This window comes from Thamnophis sirtalis, unplaced genomic scaffold (assembly GCF_051295495.1).
Source record: "Thamnophis sirtalis isolate CommonGarterSnake01/CBP01778 unplaced genomic scaffold, rThaSir2_p1.2 scaffold_4, whole genome shotgun sequence".
NCBI lineage: Eukaryota > Metazoa > Chordata > Lepidosauria > Squamata > Natricidae > Thamnophis > Thamnophis sirtalis.
Window position 1 is genome coordinate 128,563,429 of NW_028261384.1, and position 20,187 is coordinate 128,583,615.

Below are 20,187 nucleotides of genomic sequence, written 5' to 3' on the forward strand. Positions count from 1 at the left end.
CTGGAAATAGACGTATCAGAGTCCATCAAACAGTCCAAATCATACACAGTTAAGACAGTCAGTCATCAACGTCTTTCAGGGATAATCCAAATAACATAGTCCATAATCATTGCTAGCAGTTGCAAAACTTAAAATAGCTCACACTGATCACTTTACAGCACCTCTAACAGCCAGCTTCCAAACACTCAGATCAGTTCAGCATCTAACATTGATTCTGGCTCCATCTTATGGCCGATTAAGGAAACAGCAACCAATCACATTTACAGCATGATTTAAAGAAATAGATATAGCATTGTTACATGATTTATATATTGCCAACCCAGCCGTTATATTCCTAACGATATTAACATTAAAATCAGAATAATTTAACAATAACACTTTTAAAAACATGCATGCTGTCATAGACTGACTGCAACTTAAATATCTTTGTCTCTATATGTATATCAAGCTACTGCCTTTTATGTCACTTTGGTGTGGTGATATGAGGAAAGAATGCATACACCCAAACTGCAAAAACAAGATGAAAAATGTCTATTTGGTGGAAGTAAACAATTAGGATTCATTCAAGGGGACTGGCATAAATATCAGTTTCACTTCTTTTTAAGTTGTTCCTTCGTATTCAGATCAGGTCTCAGGATAATGATATAGCACTTGGGGGAAAATATGCAGCCCAGTAATCCAGCCGCTGAAGCCAAAATGGAGAAGATTTCAACAGCAACCACATATTTCCCCTTGGTGCTCAGGTAAGTGGGAACAAATGACACCCAGACACTGCAAAAGACCAACATGCTGAAGGTGATGAATTTGGCTTCGTTGAAGCTGTCAGGTAAATTCCTAGCCAAGAAGGCTACCGTGAAGGTGACAGCTGTCAAGAAGCCCATACAGCCAAGGACAGTATAAAACATCGTGGTTGATCCTTCATTACATTCCAAGACAATTTCTTCAACTATGGAGTGCATGTCTGAATCTGGAAATGGGGGAGAAATTGCCAACCACACTACGCAGATGGTGAACTGAACCATGAAGACAGATAGGACAATCGTGTTGGCCATCCTTCTCCCCACCCATTTCCTCATTTTGGAGCCTGGCTTGGTGGCCATGAAAGCAAGCACTACTATGGTTGTTTTACCCAAAATACAAGAAAGGGCTATAGAGAAAGTGATGCCAAAAGTAGTTTGCCGCATGAGACATTTCACTTGATTAGGTTGCCCAATGAAGAGCAGAGTGCAAAGGAAGGAAAGCAGGAGAGCAAGGAGAAGCATATAGGTGAGGTTCCTGTTGTTGGCTTTGACAATGGGAGTGTTCTGGTGTTTAATGAAGATTCCCAACACCACAGCTGAGATGACAGAAAAGGAGACTGCAATCATTACCAAAGAAATACCCAATGGCTCTGTGAAAGTCAAATAAGTTACTGTTTTTGGAAGACAACTATCTCGACCTTTGTTTGGATGTTGAGCCTCTTGACATGGAAAACAATCATCTAAGTCTATGGGAAAAACAAATAAAATGTTTCATGGAACCATTATAGCTTTTAAGGATGAAAAAGTAATAACATATTAGATTTATTAAGATTGTACAAGTTCATATTATTTTTATCAAAATAATTTACAATGAAATTCATTATATAATGTAGTGTTCAGTTTTTATATTCTTTGTTATACAGTTCACTGTTCCCTCTAAGGTGCGCGCCTGCGCGGCCGCGCACATAGAAAAAAATTCCTGCGCAGCAGTTTCTAACTGCCGTGCAGAGATTTCTACCAAAGCAAACGTGGGGAAGTCCTTTGCAGGCGGCTAGAACTGGCTGCCCGCAAAGGACCTTCCCAGACTTGTTTTGATGAGCAGCCAGTCCTCTTGCTTCTTCTCCTTCAATGGCAAAGCTCCCGCTGGTGCCTCCACCCATGGCAGTGGTGCCTGTCCCTCCACGTGGAGCACCTGAGCTGGCTCCCGCGTTATCCCTCCCCCTTCCTCCTCTGCCATGTTTTTGAGGCCGCGGGAGCTAGTAGGAAAGCGGTGGAGGTGGAGGCGGCGGCAGGGATAACCCAGAGCCCAGCTGAGGTGCTCCGAGCAGAGTCAGCTGGGCTCTGGGTTACCCCTGCTGCCGCCTCCACCCCCGCCGCTTTCCTACTAGCTCCCGCGGCCTCAAAAGCACGGCAGAGGAGGAAGGGGGAGGGATAATGCGGGGCCCAGCTCAGGTGCTCCACGTGGAGGGACAGACACCACTGTCATGGGCGGAGGCACCAGCGGGAGCTTTGCCGGTGAAAGAGAAGAAGCAAGAGGACTGGCGGCTTTGAAATGCAACCCCCTGGTCCTGCCGGCCGCGGATTTGATTCGGCGTAAGTGGGGGCCGAACACATGCTGAGCCGACTTTGTGCAGTGAGGCGGAGTAATTCAAACCCCCCCCCCCAAAGAATGTGTGTGTGTGTGTGTGTGTGTGTGAGAGAGAGAGAGAGAGAGAGAGAGAGAGAGAGAGAATTGGATCAAAATTGGTGGCCAAAGGAGTGGAGGGAGGGAAGGAGGGAAGGAAGGAAGGAAGGGAGGGAGGAAGGAAGCCCAGCCCCCTGTGAAAAAAACTGAAGATGGAGCAGTGAATGAATAAACCATAAAAGCAACAAACAGTTAATGCGTAAGTAAGCTGAGGAGCAAGTTCTCAACTAAGGAAGCAATATAAGAAAGAAATATAAAAAGCTCAATATGCCAAAACACTTATTTTAGTCTTCATTTAATTACTTGTATTGTAGTCTGATGTAACGTCTTTTTAAAGTTAACGTTAGTTAGAAAATATAGGGTACAAAACTTAAATAATAAAAAAATTGTACATTCATTTTGAAAAATAAATGCAATACTTGATTAATTTCATATCTTTATTTAAAATAGTTTTGGCATGGCATATGATTTTATTGACTCAGTTGGAAATGATGTGGATGTTGTATCTGATTCTGAGGTATATATATATTCTTAAGTAACATAACATATAGCATGTTGTCCAAACTTGCTAGACTATTTAATTGATCTTACTACTTTAAAGGGGGAGAGTTTCATGATAAATTATTTTATTACATTTATGTTGCATTTATATATTATATTTATTACATTTATATTCCACATTATATATTTGTATTGTTATTTTAGTGTATATTGTCAATTTTGATAAATATTATATTGATATATCAATACTGATTTTAATCATACTAAATAACAATTACTGCTATTATTTATCAGCATTACATATTTACAGTTTTTAATATCGAGTTAGTCATATTTTAGAATAATAGCGTTATCTTTTAATAGGATAATTGGCAAAATCTAATTCACATGTGATGGGTTGCATTCCAAAGGAATGTGAGAGGACAGGTTGCCTGCAAAATGCCAGGACCCAGGACCCTGTTGGTGCCATGTCTCTCTCTAGCCAGTCTAACAATCAAAAAGCTGAGCAGAGAGCCTTTTTTTTTCAGGGTGAGCGGAAAAGTATAGTGTTTGAGTGGCACTTTTCATGTCTGGCATTCATCGGGCTGAAACCTCGCTCGCAATTGGCGCTTGACGCTTGGAAGGTTGCGCAAATGTCCAGCAGACGCGACAGCAGTTCAAACTGTGGCTCTCTTAGGTGCTCAGGCATGAAACTGTGCATCTCACACACTATACTTTTCCGCTCACACTGAAAAAAAATTAGAGGGAACATTGATTATAAGGAGTTAACATCTGAAAATAACAACTAGCTCACGAACTTTACATCTTGCTCCACTTTTCTTCTTACCTGGGGAAATGTGTAGTTGCACAGAGTTGTTGCCATGTTGACACAGGTTTTAGTCTGGGGTCCTCCAATGACAGCTACCATATTTGTCTGGCCATTATATTTTTAGTTGGGGATAAATTTATCTTTTGTAGCTAGAAATTCCATTGCTAAAAGGTAAGTTGTGTATTCCTCAAGATAATTGGTAGCGATATGGAAACCAAGGCTAACGTTGGGTAAAATATCAAAATGTTCATTGATCTCCTTTACAGCAAATGCCAAAGCCAAAGCATGTTGATAATTATGAGTGAGGAACCTTCAGTGAAAGTTACAAATGACATCAAGTATTGCTGCTTTAGATGCAGATGACTGATATTTTTAATGTTAAGGATCTACTGCTTATGCATTTTGATATAAGGAATCACTGATGAGGAGGGGAGATAAACTAATATTGTACTGAGAAAGCATTTGTAGCCTGCTTTCTTCTCTATTTTAGATTCTTCTTCTGACAAACTGTCAAATTAATGGTAAAATATCTCTTCCAGGATCAATTTAGATGTCAAAGTAACATTTAATTTCAATTCTATCTATATTTTGCCACTGATTTTTAACAGTGGGAAGTCAATTTAATTTTTCAACACTAAACAAGTCTGAAATGAATTCTCAAATGCACTTGGGGATGTTTCACTTCTGGGTGAGATTAAATGGGGGGTGAGCAATGTTCCCTCTAATTTTTTTTCAGTGTGAGCGGAAAAGTATAGTGTTTGAGCGGCACATTTTCATGCCTGAGCACCTTAATTTTTTTCACAGATGTCACCTAAGACAACAACGAAATCAGTATTATTTGAAACTCAAAGTTATGTTTATTCAAGGTACCCGCTTAATTAAAAGTGTTATATAATATCAGTATCACTTAACAACGGTCCTGCTTAACAACCAAAATGTTGGCTCAGAAACTCTGGCATTGAAGCGTGCAAGTCTTAAAGCTGTCAAGTTACAAGACCCTCGCACCCCTAACCCTTTAGGAAAAAACCCCCAGGGATCTTCAAACCTGACAGCCTTAAGCCTTGTGGACTTCAACTCCCAGAATACTTTTCCGCTCACACTGAAAAAAAATTAGAGGAAACATTGCTGACGGGGTGAAGCATAGCTTGCATTGTCCCTAGTGCGGATTCTTTTCCCAGCCTTGGGAGCTGAAGTCCTCCGTCCCTCCCTTATTCCTGTTTCCTTTTCCTTCATTATATTCAATTGTTTCAATATTAAGTGTAATTCTTCCTTCCTAACATTTTTCCATTTTTTTCCTTATATTCTTTTCCATTTCAACATTGTCTTTGTTCCTTCCATTCTTCCTTCCTTCTTTCAATCCTTCCAATATTTTTTCCTTCATTCCCTTGTCTGTTTCAATATTAAGTACATTTCTTCCTTTCTTCCTATACTTTTTCCCATTTTCTTCCTTATATTCTTTTCCATTTCAACATTGCCTTCCTTTTTTCCTTCCTTCCTTCCTATACGTCTTTCCATTTTCTTCCTTATATTATCTTTTCTGTTTCAACAGTCTTTGTTTCTTTCTTTCTTCCTTCCTTCCTTCCTATACTTCTTCTTTCATTCATTATTTCTTTTCCATTTCAATATTAAGTGTAATTCTTTGTTCCTCCTTCCTTCTTTCAATCCTTCCAATACTTTTTCCTTCATTCTCTTTTCCTTCAATATTAAGTGCAATTCCTTCCTTCCTTCCTTCCTTCCTTCCTTCCTTCCTTCCTTCCTTCCTTCCTTCCTTCCTTCCTTCCTTCCTAAGTTATTTCCATTTTCTTCCTTATATAATATTTTCTGTTTCAACATAAAGTGCCTTCCTTCCTTCCCTCCCTCCCATCCCTTTCTTTATGTTTTCTTCATGCTTTCTTTTCTTTTTCCTCTGCTCTTTTTAAATCCCCCCCCTTCTTCTCCTCCTCTACATTTAGGTTGGATTAGTTTGTACAACGGTCATCAAACTTCTGAAGTAAAAATAAATAAATCATATTTAAGAAGAAGAAAAAGGAAGACGTTTTTAGTTAAGTCAAACGTTTTAATAAAAGTTTCATCTTTTAAGATTCGTCCAACACATCCAATTGTAACCTTAACAGTAAAGAATATCACCCCAGCTGCTAAAGGTTCAACCAGTCTGAGAACATTGAAAAGACAACAGTGCAAAATCCAAAAGACACAACTTCCTCACCGCCATTGCTTTGGTACCAAATCTTTGAGGAAGGGGGTCCAGAAAGGAGGAGGAGGAGGAGGGAACCAAAGAGAGGCTTTTACCGGGTCTGCGCCCCACAGCCAGGACCGTCCTTGCACCTCAAGCCGCGTTTCTTCCTGCAAAGCCCTTCGGGCAACCCGAGAGTTCCGCTTGATGCCAGAAGGGCTTTGCAGGAAGAAACGCGGCTTGAGGCACAAGGACGGTCCTGGCTGTGGGGCGCAGACTCGGCAAAAGCCTCTCTTTGGTTCCCTCCTCCTCCCCCTCCTTCCACAGCCTGCGTGACGCTGCCGCCCAGGCTGAGAGCTGCCGCTGAAACAAGTTTGGGGAGGTCCTTTGCAGGCAGCCAGTTCTAGCCGCCTGCAAAGGACTTCCCCACGTTTGCTTTGAAAGAAACCTCTGCGCGGGAGTTAGAAACCTCTGCGCGGGGGTTTCTTGCCATGTGCGCAGCCGCGCGGCCGCGCACCTTAGAGGGAACAGTGGGGGTGAGTAAATCAGGATTAACCTGAGAGTAGGTAGTACCTCTAGATTTTTACTTTCAACAGAGGACTTTATTGAAGGAAGGAAGTCTCCTGAAGAAAAATTCATGTAATTTATGAGTCAAATCACTTTGTCTCAATTTGACCTACTGCATTAAAACAGGAGGCATTTCTGTGAGTTCTCTAATTAAAAATGGCTATATGTGGACATAGGAAGTTGATTACTGACTAAATAACAAATGATATAGTTCAGCAGAAAAATACTACAGGAAAGAGAACATGGAGGAGAAGCAGCAGCAGGAGGATACTTACAGATACTGAGCAAGCACTTCACGAGATGGGAAGCTATCAAAAGTGATCTCATTTGAAAGAAAGAAGACCTTTCAAATTGCAGCCATGTTTGCAGCAATGATTAAGTCAGCAATGTTTAAGTCTCCAGGCTGGTAATATTTGTGAACAATTGAAAGAGGACTACTGAGTTTGCAGTTGTAAACTGGAGAAATTAATATTATATTAGGAAAAAAGAATAAAAACCAATGTTCTGAATATAACCAACTCACTATAACATATGGCCATAGTAGATATTAAACAGTAGCTCCTATTTCATCATTCAGATGAAGAGTTGGATTGGCCATCCATTAATGTTACCTACAGTTAAGACAATGAACATTCTCTGGAATTAAGACTAGAAATATCATTTTAAACAGAAATCCTTCCCCCTCCCTACATGTAGTTCTGTATTTCTGAACAGAGATTAATGCAATGTAATGTCTTAATCTAGGATCACAGTTTTGTCAGTGTCTGCTGGAATGCCCTTTTGACATGGAGAAGAAATGACAATGACTATACCTGATGAGTAATTAATAATATTACTTGCAACAGTACTTTGTTCAAAAAATATCAGAGAGAAACATGTTTATTATGTCTCAGTAGACGCTACTGCATTGTTACGAACTTTTGGAACTAAGACATTAAGTGGAAAATGGGAGAGTGAAATTTCATACGTACATAAAAAAATAGAGAGAACAATAGTGGAAATACTTTTATTGAGCTCATTTTTCCTACTCTTTCTTTAGTATAACATCTAGCATGAAACTTACTAATATATGGTCTATCATGATACTACTACTATTACTACTACTACTATTACCATGTTCCAAGCATGCAAATCATAATTTAATGGGATTCAGCTGGTTCTTTCTGGTTCCGGTGATCCAGTAGCACAGGGATGGGTTCCTGCCAGTTCTAACCTCTTCTATAGAAGAGGTTCCACAAATCGATATTGCTATTTAGACCGGTTCCAGCTCCCTCCCCCTGCCCATCCGCACATCATCAAGATGAAGAGCGAGATGAGGAGTTGAAGTCCACAAGTCTTAAACCTGTCAAATTTGAACAACCCTTTTTCTAAAGGGTTAGGGGTGCAAGGATCTTGTAACTTGACAGCTTTAAGACTTGCACACTTCAATGCCAGAGTTCCTGAGCCAACATGACTGGAGGAGGAATTCTGGGAGTTGAAGTCCACAAGTCTTAAAGCTGTCAAGTTTGAACACCCCTGGGGCTTTTTTCCCTAAAGGGTTAGGGGTGCAAGGATCATGTAATGTGACAGCTTTAAGACTTGCCTGCTTCAAATGCCAGTTTCTGAGCCAACGTTTTGGTTGCTAAGCAAGAGCATTGTTAAGTGAGTTTCACTGCATTTTACAAGTTGGCCACGACCACCCAATCACATGACTGCCAAGCCACTCCCACTTGGTCATGTGGCTGGCAAGCCACTCCCACAAAGCAGGCCACACCTACGGAAGAGGTTCTAAAAACTTTTGAAACCCACCACTGTGGTAGCGGTAGCTGTGACAGGCTCTGCCCACCCTCCCTGACATAATAAACAAGCATTCCACATGCATCATTTTTGGCCTCTGCACACCCCATTTTTTGCTCATTCCAGGCAATGGGGATTGACGCCGCATATGACTGCTGAATGAGACAGCCAGGGGTGGCATTGGGGGTTTGCCAAACTGGGCAGAATCCTAGCTAGAGGTTTGCCTGAACCCCAGCAGCCCACCCCTGCCCAAAGGTCTTCAGAGTACAAAAGTCAGAAGCTATGTGAGAATTAAATAGGTAGCTTGACAGTAGTCTGGTAATAGAGAGGGCCATCTATCAGGACAATAGTCTAGTATGATAGAATGTGATTCTTAGATATTATGGATGTATTATGGCTTTGAATTTATATAACTCTATTGCATAAAAATTGTATAGACAAGACAAAATTTGTCATGACAGATACAAACCCAATTGCATCTACTGGGAAAAGGCATGTAATATTGGCTGAAAAAGAAACTGTGGTTTTAAAATCTGCTTTTTTTCCTAGTTAAATGTGCCTTATTGTTCAGCTCGGGTAATACTAAAATAACAAAGCATTTGGGGAAGAAGATACAGCTCAGTAAACCACCACTGGAAGCTAAGATGGAGAAGATCTCCACAGCCACCATATATTTTCCTTTGGTGCTAAGGTAAGTTGGAACAAAAGATATCCAAACACTGCAAAACAGCAACATGCTGAAGGTGATAAACTTGGCTTCATTAAAACTGTCTGGTAGATTTCTACTTAGGAAAGCCACAGTGAAGCTGACAATTGCCAGGAAGCCCATAAATCCCAAAACACAATAGAACATGATAGTAGAACCTTCATTACATTCAAGTACAATCTCTTCTGCTACCGAGTGGGCACTAAAATCTGGGAAAGGTGGATAAATTACAACCCAGATAGTACAGATAGTTATTTGAATAAAGGAGCATGAAACAACAATAGAAAGGCTTAGCCTGCCCCCTACCCATTTCATCATTCTAGATCCTGGCTTGGTAACCAGAAAAGCAAGTACTACAATGATTGTTTTGGCCAATATGCAAGAAACTGCCACGGAGAAGATGATGCCAAAAGCAATTTGTCGAAAAAGACATATCCACTTTTCTGGTTGGCCAATGAATAGAAAAGAACATAGAAAGGACAACAACAGTGCTATTAGAAGGGTATAGGTAAGGTTTTGGTTGTTGGCTCTGACAATAGGAGTGTCTCTATACTTAAGGAAAATTCCAAGAACCAAAGCTGTTAAAGAAGTAAAGAAAATGGCAACAGTGGTCAAACTGAGTCCCAAGGGTTCTTTGTAGGACAAAAAGCTTATACTTTTTGGAATGCAGAAGTCCTGTTTATTGCTTGGATAATGATCTTCTGGACAATTAAAGCACTCCTCCATGTCTGGAGAGGAGAAAAAGAAATAAAGTATTTTCAGTGCAGGATTCTATAATCTCAAATGAATGTGGTTTCACCTACATATGTAAAAATTTAGAATAGCTTTGGCTGATGGAGAAGCTCTCCATTTGCAAAATGTCCTTTCGTCTAATGAACACAGTGTGTTCCCTCAAGGAAGGAAGTAACTCATTCCAGTGCTTCACTGGGTGGAAGCTATAATTAGAATGATTTAAGAACAAGTCAAATGTAACATTTCTGGGTATGCTGAAATTTCCCACAATTCTCTTGAAGTGCCTTACTACATGTTTGTCATTACCGGTGGGTATCACTTATTTTTACCACTGGTTCACCATGCACATGCATGTGCATCTTCAATGCATGCTCCCGGCCTTCTGCACATTCACTTTGCCCACGTGTGCACCTTCTGTGCATGCGCCCAACCTCAAAAACATGGCTAAATAGGATGGCATAGAGACGGGTCACGTGGGCAGGCCCATATACAATCTCCACTACCGCCCAAACCGATCTGAACCGGCTGAATACCACCTCTGGATGTCATTCTTCTTCTTACAAATCACACATTCTTTTTTGTCTTATTTATCCATTAATCACTTTTACATTAATTAATTATAAAAGTGGTTAGCAAATCAATATTTTGGAGTACACCAATAGAACTACCTTCCTTCCTTCCTTCCTTCCTTCCCCTTTTGCCATATTTTGTTTTCCAAATTTCATATTTATATATTGCATTTATATTCTGCCTATTCAAGGATAGCTCAAAGAAACACATAAAAGTTCTATTCTTACCTTCTTACCATGTTATTTTATTTTTGCATAATCTTAAAAGGCAAATTAAAATCTGAAAGTTTCAGAGCCAAACAATGAATGAAAAGAGATTTGACTTGAAATTTTGGTCCTGACAACAAGCTATGATGATTTACACAAGAGCAAACAAGTACACGTTTCATTACTTTAGCCAGGGATATTTCATTATTTAGTAAAAAAATAAAATCTTACCACTCTTGTTTGAAAACTTCCCTTTGGAACATGGAAGGCATTCATAACAACAAAATGGCTTCTCTTCAATTTTTGTTTTCCTATAACCTGAAGGACAATGGCTGTTGCATAGAGAAAGAGGATGTATCTGTTGATAAATGAGACCAGGCATTGTATTAGAACTAATTTCATTTCACCTGCAATATGGCATTCTGGTATCAAATATGAATGGGATATTTTTGGATATCCCATCCCAGTGAATGGGATATTTTTTGGAAATTATTAAGGTATTCTCTGCCTAATGATGAATTCAGAAATCAATATATTTCTAAATGGCATGATGTCTATTTAGGGTAACAATGCAATTAACTGTCCAAACAAGTAAACAGAGGTAGTATTTAGCCAGTTCTGACCGGTTCTGACAAACCGGTAACATAAATTTTGAGTAGTTTGAAGAATCGGCAAATACCATCTCTAACTGGCCTTGCCCCATCTATTCACTGCCACCCTAGTCCCAGATGATCAGCTGGGTCTTCTTCTGTTGCCCTGCACAGGAGAACAGAGCTGGAAAGCAGGTTAGTGGGGTGGGGAGGGAATGGGGATTTTACAGTATCCTCCCCCCAGGAGTGGCGAGGGAATGGGGATTCTGTGGTATCCTTCTAGTGTCACACCCACCAAGCCAAGTCACACCCACCAAACCACACCCACAGAACTGGTAGTAAAAAAATGAATCCCACCACTGCAGGTAATTATACATAGACTACATTGGCTGATCAAGGAATATGAGATACATTTGTGCATTCCTGTCATCCCCAAGAGATGTGACTGACAGATGGAAGGTTATCTGAATTCCCTTGCATTAGGCATTAAGTGGGATGAGACTGTCATATTTTTTTCTGAAATACCTGGTTAAACATGGTGGGCCAGATGATGTCATCTGCAGAAATAGTGAGAACTGCTTCTGGTTGAGCCAAAGGGTCTATCTTTCCAACTTTGACTCTAATGAAGGACTTATTTGGGAATGTGACCCAGTTAATAATATCAAAAGCAGCAATTAACTTCCCATTTTGATCAAAGGAGACCTTTTCCCCAGCACTGTTGTTAAATGAAACACTTCTCAAATAGTAGTGGATCTAAACAGAATCAAGAATTATTATATAGGATTAAGTAACCATTCAAAAGAAAAGCATATAAAGGATATTATTAACCTTTTATGATCTCTGTGCATTTCAGTAGTAATAGTAAAAAAACAATTCAAGATTTACAATTATATACTCATACACATCCAAAGATCTATATACTATAGCAGGGATCACCAAACTTTTGGACTTCAAGGACTACTAAATTCATAATTTTAAATTTCGTGGATTACTAATATGATCTGCCTAATGACCAGCTGCATGGGCATGGCTACATGACCATGTGACTGGGTGGGTGTGGCCAACTCTATGTTACTCACATCAAGGGCTGCCTCACCAGTCTCTACTTCCTCTTTCTCGCCTGCCCGCCCAGGCTCCTTAGGGCCCCAACAGGAAGCAGTTGTTGGAGCTAAGCAACCACCATGAGAAAGCGATGGCAAAATAGCTGGCTCAGTTCAAATTGGATCTAACCAAGAAGGAGGCTCTGCAGAAGCCTTCACTGAGGACTCCGAGCATAGGCTTTCCAAGCAGAGGGAAGACCTGCAGGAGTACAAGGCCAGGTACCGGTGCCTGGAGGCTCAGTGGGCTGAGATGGTCAGCCAGTTCCAGGCCATGATGCAGTCCCACTGGAACAAGGCCCTCCAGCTCTTCGCCACCAGTGGCACTTCCCTCCAGCCTTTGCCCAAAGCCCCACACCAGGAGGCACAAAAAGACCCCGAAGAGGGAGACTCTCTGCAGCAACACAAACATTCATTGTACATATCCAGCCCAGGAGGCATAGTTTGAGGACCCCCCAAACCAGTGACGTGTGGTCAGCTTTAGGGCTGGTGAGGCACTTTTTAGACTTATGGACTTCAACTCCCAGAATTCCACAGCCAGGCATGCTCAGTTCTGATTTAAAGCAACAGCATTTTTCCCCCTTGAAAAATAAGTTTTCCCATTCTTTTTCTTCTCACTCTCAAACACAAACACAGAAGTTGGATTGGATATATTTTCCAAAGGCTTGAAAGCAGCTCCTCTGCCATACCCCGCCTTCCCCTGCTGCCTTCCGATCAAACTTTTTGAATTCCTCCCCCCTCCCCACACACGCACCTTTTCCAGCTGTTTCAGAGACGATTTCAACTCTGCTTCTGCATTCCCTGCCCTGCCCTCATGAAAGGCTAGAGCTCTGAGTCAGACTGAGCTAGTTGCTCCCAGAGAACTCTAAAAAGCCTCTAAAAATGCCCTCTACAGGAGGAGAGAGAATACGTGCCTCATTTGTATAAGGAATTTTTTGCTTGTTAACCTTTGCTTAACTCTTAAAAGGCGAAAAATTGCTTATGCACAGGAGACCCCTATTTCTCTGGTCTCCTCCTATGGTTAACACAAAGCACTGTTCCAAGTCACTGTGAATCTGGTAGCAACTACCTTGGCTTTAATTATTTTTTAAAAAATCTTTAAAATTCTTTCCTTTTCCTGACTGGTGAGGCCACGCCTCCCCTGCCTCTAGTGCAGGGACGTGCAGTCACTAGACGCAAGGGAGGCGGAGCCTCCCCAGTCTCCTGAGAGAAAGGAAAGAGTTTTAAATATTTTTTTTTTATGAATTAAAGCCAGGATAGTTGCTACCAGATTTCAAGTCACAGTGGCTTGGTGTCTGCTCTCAGTGTTAACTAGGAGGAGGCCAGAGAACTCGGGGCCTCTTTTGCTTAAGGAATTTTTCACCTTTTAAAAGTTAAGGCGGAGTTTAAAAGCAAAAGATTTAATATGCAAAAGAGGCACTGATTCTCCCTCCTCCTGATCTGGGAGCAGCGAATCATGTCTTGCACTTGAGCGACTGCGCAAGTGCAAGGGTGATTCTGGAGAAGTTTTTCTTTCACCAGCCACCATTTCTTCTGCAGCCAGCCCAGCACCGAGCGGGGGGGGGGAGGAGGAGGAGGAGGAGGAGGAGGAGGAGGAGGAGGAGGAGGAGGAGGAGAGCGGTGAGCCCTTGTGGCTGGCTGGGGAGGGACTCAAGGCTCTTCTCCCAGCCAGCCAGCCACTCACCCCCACCCAACCTGCTCCCTGCCTGGCCGGCCAGCCGGCACAAAGAGTCACCGCTCTTCTCCTCCCAGCCAGCCAGCCACCCGACCTGCTCCCAAGAATGTCAGCGGGGACGGAGGAGGCGGGGGGCGAGGCGGCAGAGCGTGGCAGTGGCGAGAAGCAAGACCCCCACCGCTGTGTCCGACAGGCATCTCGCGTTTATGTCCATCATAAACGAGAGACGCCTGTCGGACACAGCAGCGGGGACGTTGCTTCTCGCCACTGCCACGCTCTTGCCTCACCAACGGTATCCCTCACCGCACGTCACTGCTCTAGTGACTGCATGTCCCTGCCCCAAACTATGTAAAAAAGGCAAATAATTCTTCTGCGGACCAACAAAATTTTCTCATGGACCACCGGTAGTCCAGGACCACCATTTGGTGATCACTGTACTGCAGCCTATAATACTATCAAACAGTATTAAATGTAGACCTTTTATTGTATTGTTTTGTTGCCGACCATCAGAAACATTCTGAACTACTGGGATACACTGCAATAAAGAAAAATCTAATGAACATGAAACCTAAATTGGTTAGAGAAAAGGAAAGATAGATGTAGATGCTTAAATATAGATCGATACTAGAATTCATATTATGACCAATACGTGTCAAAGGTGTAATTTTTCTAATAAAGCTAACTACACAACAATGATCATTTCACTGATTTGGGATAGTAAACTTGTAATTCCACATTGTATTATTCAACTATACCTGCTGTCTGTTTTCTGTTTATCATTCTGTTAGTTTTTTAAAGTTTTTTTTTACTATAAGCAGCCTCGATTCTTTCCAATTTGGTTGCTGTAAACATTGTTGATAAAGATACAATTTTGGGGACCAATAAAACTATGTAGATCGGCAATATGATTCTTCCATTTTTAGCATTAACCAAGAGAAAAAATGACATATTGATACTATCATTTGTCTTCTTTAGATAACAGAATAATAGAATTGCAGTATTTTATACATGTGATGAAGATTATTTAAGACAATTAGATGATCATGAATAATTATAATTTTTTTTATTTAGCAAATAGCTTCCAATCTTGTGTCCCAAAACAGAATATTATGGCACAAAATTAGGTATAAAGGAGAAAGGATATGAAAACTTAGTGGATTCAATGGTGTGATATGGAGAAAATAATTATAGGAAAAAACCTCATTGTATCCCCATTGAAGATATAATTGGGCATCGCCTCCAAATATTCCTGGCTCCTTTATTCTAGGTAAAGGTAAAGGTTCCCCTCGCACATATGTGCTAGTTGTTCCTGACTCTAGGGGGTGGTGCTCATCTCCGTTCCAAAGCCAAAGAGCCAGTGCTGTCCGAAGACATCTCCATGGTCATGTGGCCGGCATGATTAAACACCAAAGACACATGGAATGCTGTTACCTTCCCATTTAGTCATGCTGGCCACATGACTATGGAGACATCTCTGGACAGTGTTGGCTATTCGGCTTTGGAAAGGAGATGAACACCGCCCCCTAGAGTTAGAAACGACTAGCACATATGTCCGAGGAGAACCTTTACCTTTACTTTACACACACACACACACACACACACACACACACACACACACACACACGATGAAACAAAATAATTCACTACACATAAGAAAACACAAAGGCTCCAATTGACACTAGAGGTGGATATTGGAAATACTTCTACTGTAGAAGTCACAGGGGGGGGGTGGGAATCTATTAACTTGCTGCAATAGTTCTTTTCTTTTGGATACATATTTGGTGGGAAGTTCTCTGAGCTTCATGACTGCCTATGTTATATTATATGCATCCTAACAGAATAACATACATTGATGATGGCACATTTTTTATAAGGATTGAATTGATATTTTTTAAACTCCAGAATAGAAGCCACGCTAGCTACGTCATTGAGACAAAGCTTCTGAATAAAATTGAGAGTTAGATATTTCATATTCCATCTATGTTAATTCTCCTGCATTAGTGAGTCCTTTACCTGCCATAGTTGATTCTGAAGAAACTTTCTTCCATTGCTGGCATTTGTTCTGTGTCTGAATTTGGATGAATACATGGCTTGCAGAGCATATGCTATATTATAAACAGCATTGTAAACATTGTAGCTCTGGCCAGTCATACCCATTTCAAAAACAGATGCAGGAAGATCTTCCATCTTCTCATTCCCAGTGCATTTATCTCCAGTCTTTTCATCTATGAAGGCCTTTGGTAAAGAGCAATCAAATACCTGTTCCCAGAAGACATTGATGAAGCTGTCCTGGTTTTTGAAAGTTGGATTTCGAGTCCGCACAAATTCCTCAAATCCTAAGACTTCTTTTGAGGAAACTGAAAATGATAGAGCACCATGGATGAAATCTAGCCCCCAGATTTTTTGAAAAGGAAGGGATGTGAACTCCATCTGGGCTGTCATAATCCATACTTTGGTTTTCATGGATACATCTTCATATGTTGAAACATAGGGAATCATTCTCCAAAATATCATGATCTGATTTTCTCCATATATGATGACAACATTGGCAGTGCCCTGCATGATATTTTTGTATGTTTCAAGCCAGTCATCTACCATTATACTTATATCAGCAGAAAAAGATTCTTTGGGTAGTTCTTGTATGAAATCGAAGCAGATACCTTTCTGGGAAAATAAGATGTATGCATTCTGTACAAACCTTTCACCACTGTGACTTTCAAAGAAAACTAACCCAATCCATATCCATTTGAAATGCAGTAGCAACTGGAGAATCCCCATAGTTTGATCATCATCATCTGGAAACATTTGATGAAAAACATCAGCCTGGTCATAGTTATTCATCAGTGGAGCAGAGCCATAGATGATCTGAAGGACATTTTAAAAAATAATAATAATGAGCTTAAATCTTGATATTGTTTTCTCATTCTCTATAAAACTTAATTGCAAACATTCACATAAAATAGTTTTCTAACTTATGGAAACATCATTTCTTTTATTTTGTCTGAATATAGCAATAACAATAGCACTTAGACTTATATACCAATTCACAGCTGTCTCTAAGTGGTTTACAGTCAGCATATTGCCCCCAACATTCTGGGTCCTCATTTTATCCACCTTGGAAGGATGGAAGGTTGAGTCAACCTTGAACCTGGTGAGATTTGAACAGCCAAATTGCAGGCAACGGGCAGGCAGCAGAAGTAGCCTGCAGTACTGCACTCTACCACTGTACCACCGTGGCTCAGTATGATTACAATTGCAAAGAAAAGAGGTTTTAAATGGTTGATTCAGGAAATGTTACATACAGATGGGCAACTTTCAGTATGACTAAGGAGGAGGATTGCACTTGAGTACAAAGCACAAACTTAAGTGTCATATAAAAGTATTATTTCATATTTAAGATCTCTTTTATGACATACTTGCCCAGTTTCCTGATGTCATAACATACCAACCTGAAGATCAATTTCACAGGATGAAATAATTAAAAACATGTTTTTAAATATTAAGATCCAATATTGGCAATATCATACTGTTCTATTCCTTTGCTCAGCTAAAATATTAGCAGCCCATATCAAAGAATGAAATACAATCATTATCAGATTAAGCATATAATCTGGCATTGACTTCCTTCAAGAAGTAACATAGGTCATTATAATTTAATAAACCTGCCCAGAAGCAAAAAAAAAAAAACACAACAACAACTATTGGACTAAAATACATATATGGTTAGAAAAAATGATAAAGAAACATTTTGATTTTAAACCAGAACTATTCCTGTTAGGTATTTTACCAGAATAGTATAATAAAGGGAATACATATGCAATCTTACATGTGTTAACAGCAGCAAGAATTGTTTTTGCACAATATATATGATAGCACAGAAATGGACAGACTAACACTAAAAATAATGGAGAAAGAAGAAATGGAATACTTTTTAACATGGGATTTGTTTTACCAATGGCTAATTAACAGAAACAGAGGTAAGAAACCAAAACATTAAGAGAAAGATAAATCAAATAAAGGAAGTTTTTAATATAGATAAATGAATGCTACTTTTACTATGTGATCACTATAAATGACATGCATATTATGAGTACCTTTATGTTTATTACCTTTTTATTACTCAAAATGAATTGTACCCAGATATTGAATTTGTAATGCTTGTTAAAGAAAATTGTATTAATAATACATGGATGGATGGATGGATGGATGGATGGATGGATGGATGGACGGACGGACGGACAGACAGACAGACAGGTAGACAGATAGATAATATTTAATAAACCTATGCTCACTTTCTGTATTAAAGAACTTTTGCAATGAAGCGTTTTTAGAAAATATCTTGAATGGGTTAATCTTGACATTAAAAAATAATGCAATGAATAGAATGAATAGAATGGCAATGCTGAGTTTCAAAATACAAGTGGGAAAGGTGATTTTGGACAAGGACACCTGCCACAGTTGCCTGCCACTCTTTAAAGAAACATATCTTTTCCAAAAAAAGAAGCATTTGATTTAAGGAGGTATTAACAAATGTGGTCTAGCTAACACCCTCTTCAGGTACTTTTTTTCTTTTCAAATACAGGTTTTTGCACACTCCTAAGAAATAAGTGGGACGCGGTGGCTCAGTGGCTAAGATGTTGACCTTGTCGATCAGAAAGGTTGGCAGTTTGTTGGTTCGAATCCCTAGCGTTGCGTAACGAAGTCAGCTTCCATTACTTGTCCCACCTTCTGCTAATCTAGCAGTTTGAAAGCATGTAAAAATGCAAGTAGAAAAATAAGAACCACATTTGGAGGGAAGGTAACAGTGCTCTGTGTGCCTTCAATGTTTAATCATGCTGGCCACATGACCACAGAGATGTCTTCGGACAGTGCTGGTTCTTCGGCTTTGAAACAGAGATGAGCACTGCCCCCTAGAGTCATGAATAACTAGCACATAAGTGTAAGGGTAACCTTTACCTTTACCTTAAGAAATAGCATTTTTTTTCAGCTGTGGATTGTGTGACTGATTGCGTATCTATGGAAGATTTAACTCTTCCTCTATAAACCCTCCAAAATATATTGCTTTGCTCTAAAATTCTATGTTTCTTAGGAGAGCATTGATGGAATTGATTTCATCATAGGGGTCATAGGATATGATAAGAAAGGAAGCTTTCCCTTCTTAAGACTTCTGATTTAATCAAGATTACCTCCAATGTCATGCTTTATGCAAGTCATCCTGTCATGTTAATTATCAAATAATGTAATGTTGGGAAGCACCTTGAACATGATATTGTTAAATCAATAGAGGGGAAGATTAGTATCCATGGTGATTAATAGTGAAGATCCTATTAAAAAACAGTCCACCTGATGATGGTGATTAGATGTGGCAGATAGAATGTATATTGTCCAATAAATAGAGATGTAATAATATCTGAGTCTCAGCTGGAGTAAAATATGTTTACCTAAAATGCTGCTATGCTAGGAGATGTAGTTTGTTGCCAACCATTGGCACAAAAAACCTGTGTTACTAATGTTGGTGTTCTGAAACTATATGACCTAGCATCTATGGGTAAAAGATGGGTGGAAATTAATCAAGGAGAGAAGCAACTTAGAACTAAAGAGAAATTTTCTGACAGTTGGAACAATTAATCAGTAAAACAACTTGCCTCCAGAAGTTGTGAATGCTCCAACACTGGAAGTTTTTAAGGCGATGTTGGATAACCATTTCTGTGAAGTGATATAAGGTTTCCTGCCAAAGCAGGGGGTTGGACTAGAAGACCTGCAAGGTCCCTTCCAACTCTGTTATTCTACTCTACTCTACTTTACTTTACTTTACTCTACTCTATGAGACTTGATATAAAGAACAACAAAAGTGTGTATAACTTACAGGACACCAATTTTTCTTGAGCAGTTCTTGCCTGGGGATCTTATAAATGTGCAATTTGTTTAAGGGATCTAAAGGATGCTTTCCATATGAGAAAAAGCTTACCTGTGGGACTTTATAAATCCTCAAAACGTTGGCTATGTGTTGATAGATGTGAGAGTTTGGTCCTGCAATGACAGCAACTGTACTGTCCTGGCTATCACATTTATAATTAGGGATGAAATGGTCCTTACTGGAGAGAAGCTTCAATGAAGCAAAATAAGTCCATCTTGCCATGAAATAGCTATTGAAAATTTGGATGCCTAGGGTGATGTTAGGTAAGAGAGAAGACATTGCATTGATTTCATTGACTGTGAAAGCCAAGGACAGGATATGTTGATAGTTCTGCAAGAATACCCTACAAGAAGAATTAGACCCTTAGCCATAGTACAGTATATCTGATTTTTAAACATGATTTTTTGTATCGAAACATTTATGCTAGAAGCATTTATTTTATTTA

The 20,187-nt window shown here is 39.9% G+C and overlaps 1 protein-coding gene across 2 annotated transcripts; it reads right to left on the reverse strand.

The window, feature by feature from the left end:
- Positions 1–8,775: 8,775 nt before the first annotated feature.
- LOC148046515 (vomeronasal type-2 receptor 26-like) lies at positions 8,776–19,971 on the reverse strand. 2 transcript variants are annotated; one of them, XM_087712051.1, is made up of 5 exons: positions 19,794–19,971; positions 15,839–16,690; positions 11,579–11,806; positions 10,695–10,821; positions 8,776–9,683 (listed from the first exon to the last, which is right to left on the reverse strand). In XM_087712051.1, the coding sequence occupies exons 1-5, from the start codon at positions 19,962–19,964 to the stop codon at positions 8,776–8,778; spliced, it is 2,286 nt and encodes a 761-aa protein (XP_087568177.1). In that variant the 5' UTR covers positions 19,965–19,971. The 2 variants fall into 2 exon arrangements, with proteins under 2 accessions (XP_087568177.1, XP_087568178.1); XM_087712052.1 differs by lacking the exon at positions 11,579–11,806 and having other exon boundaries at positions 19,794–19,964.
- Positions 19,972–20,187: the final 216 nt, after the last annotated feature.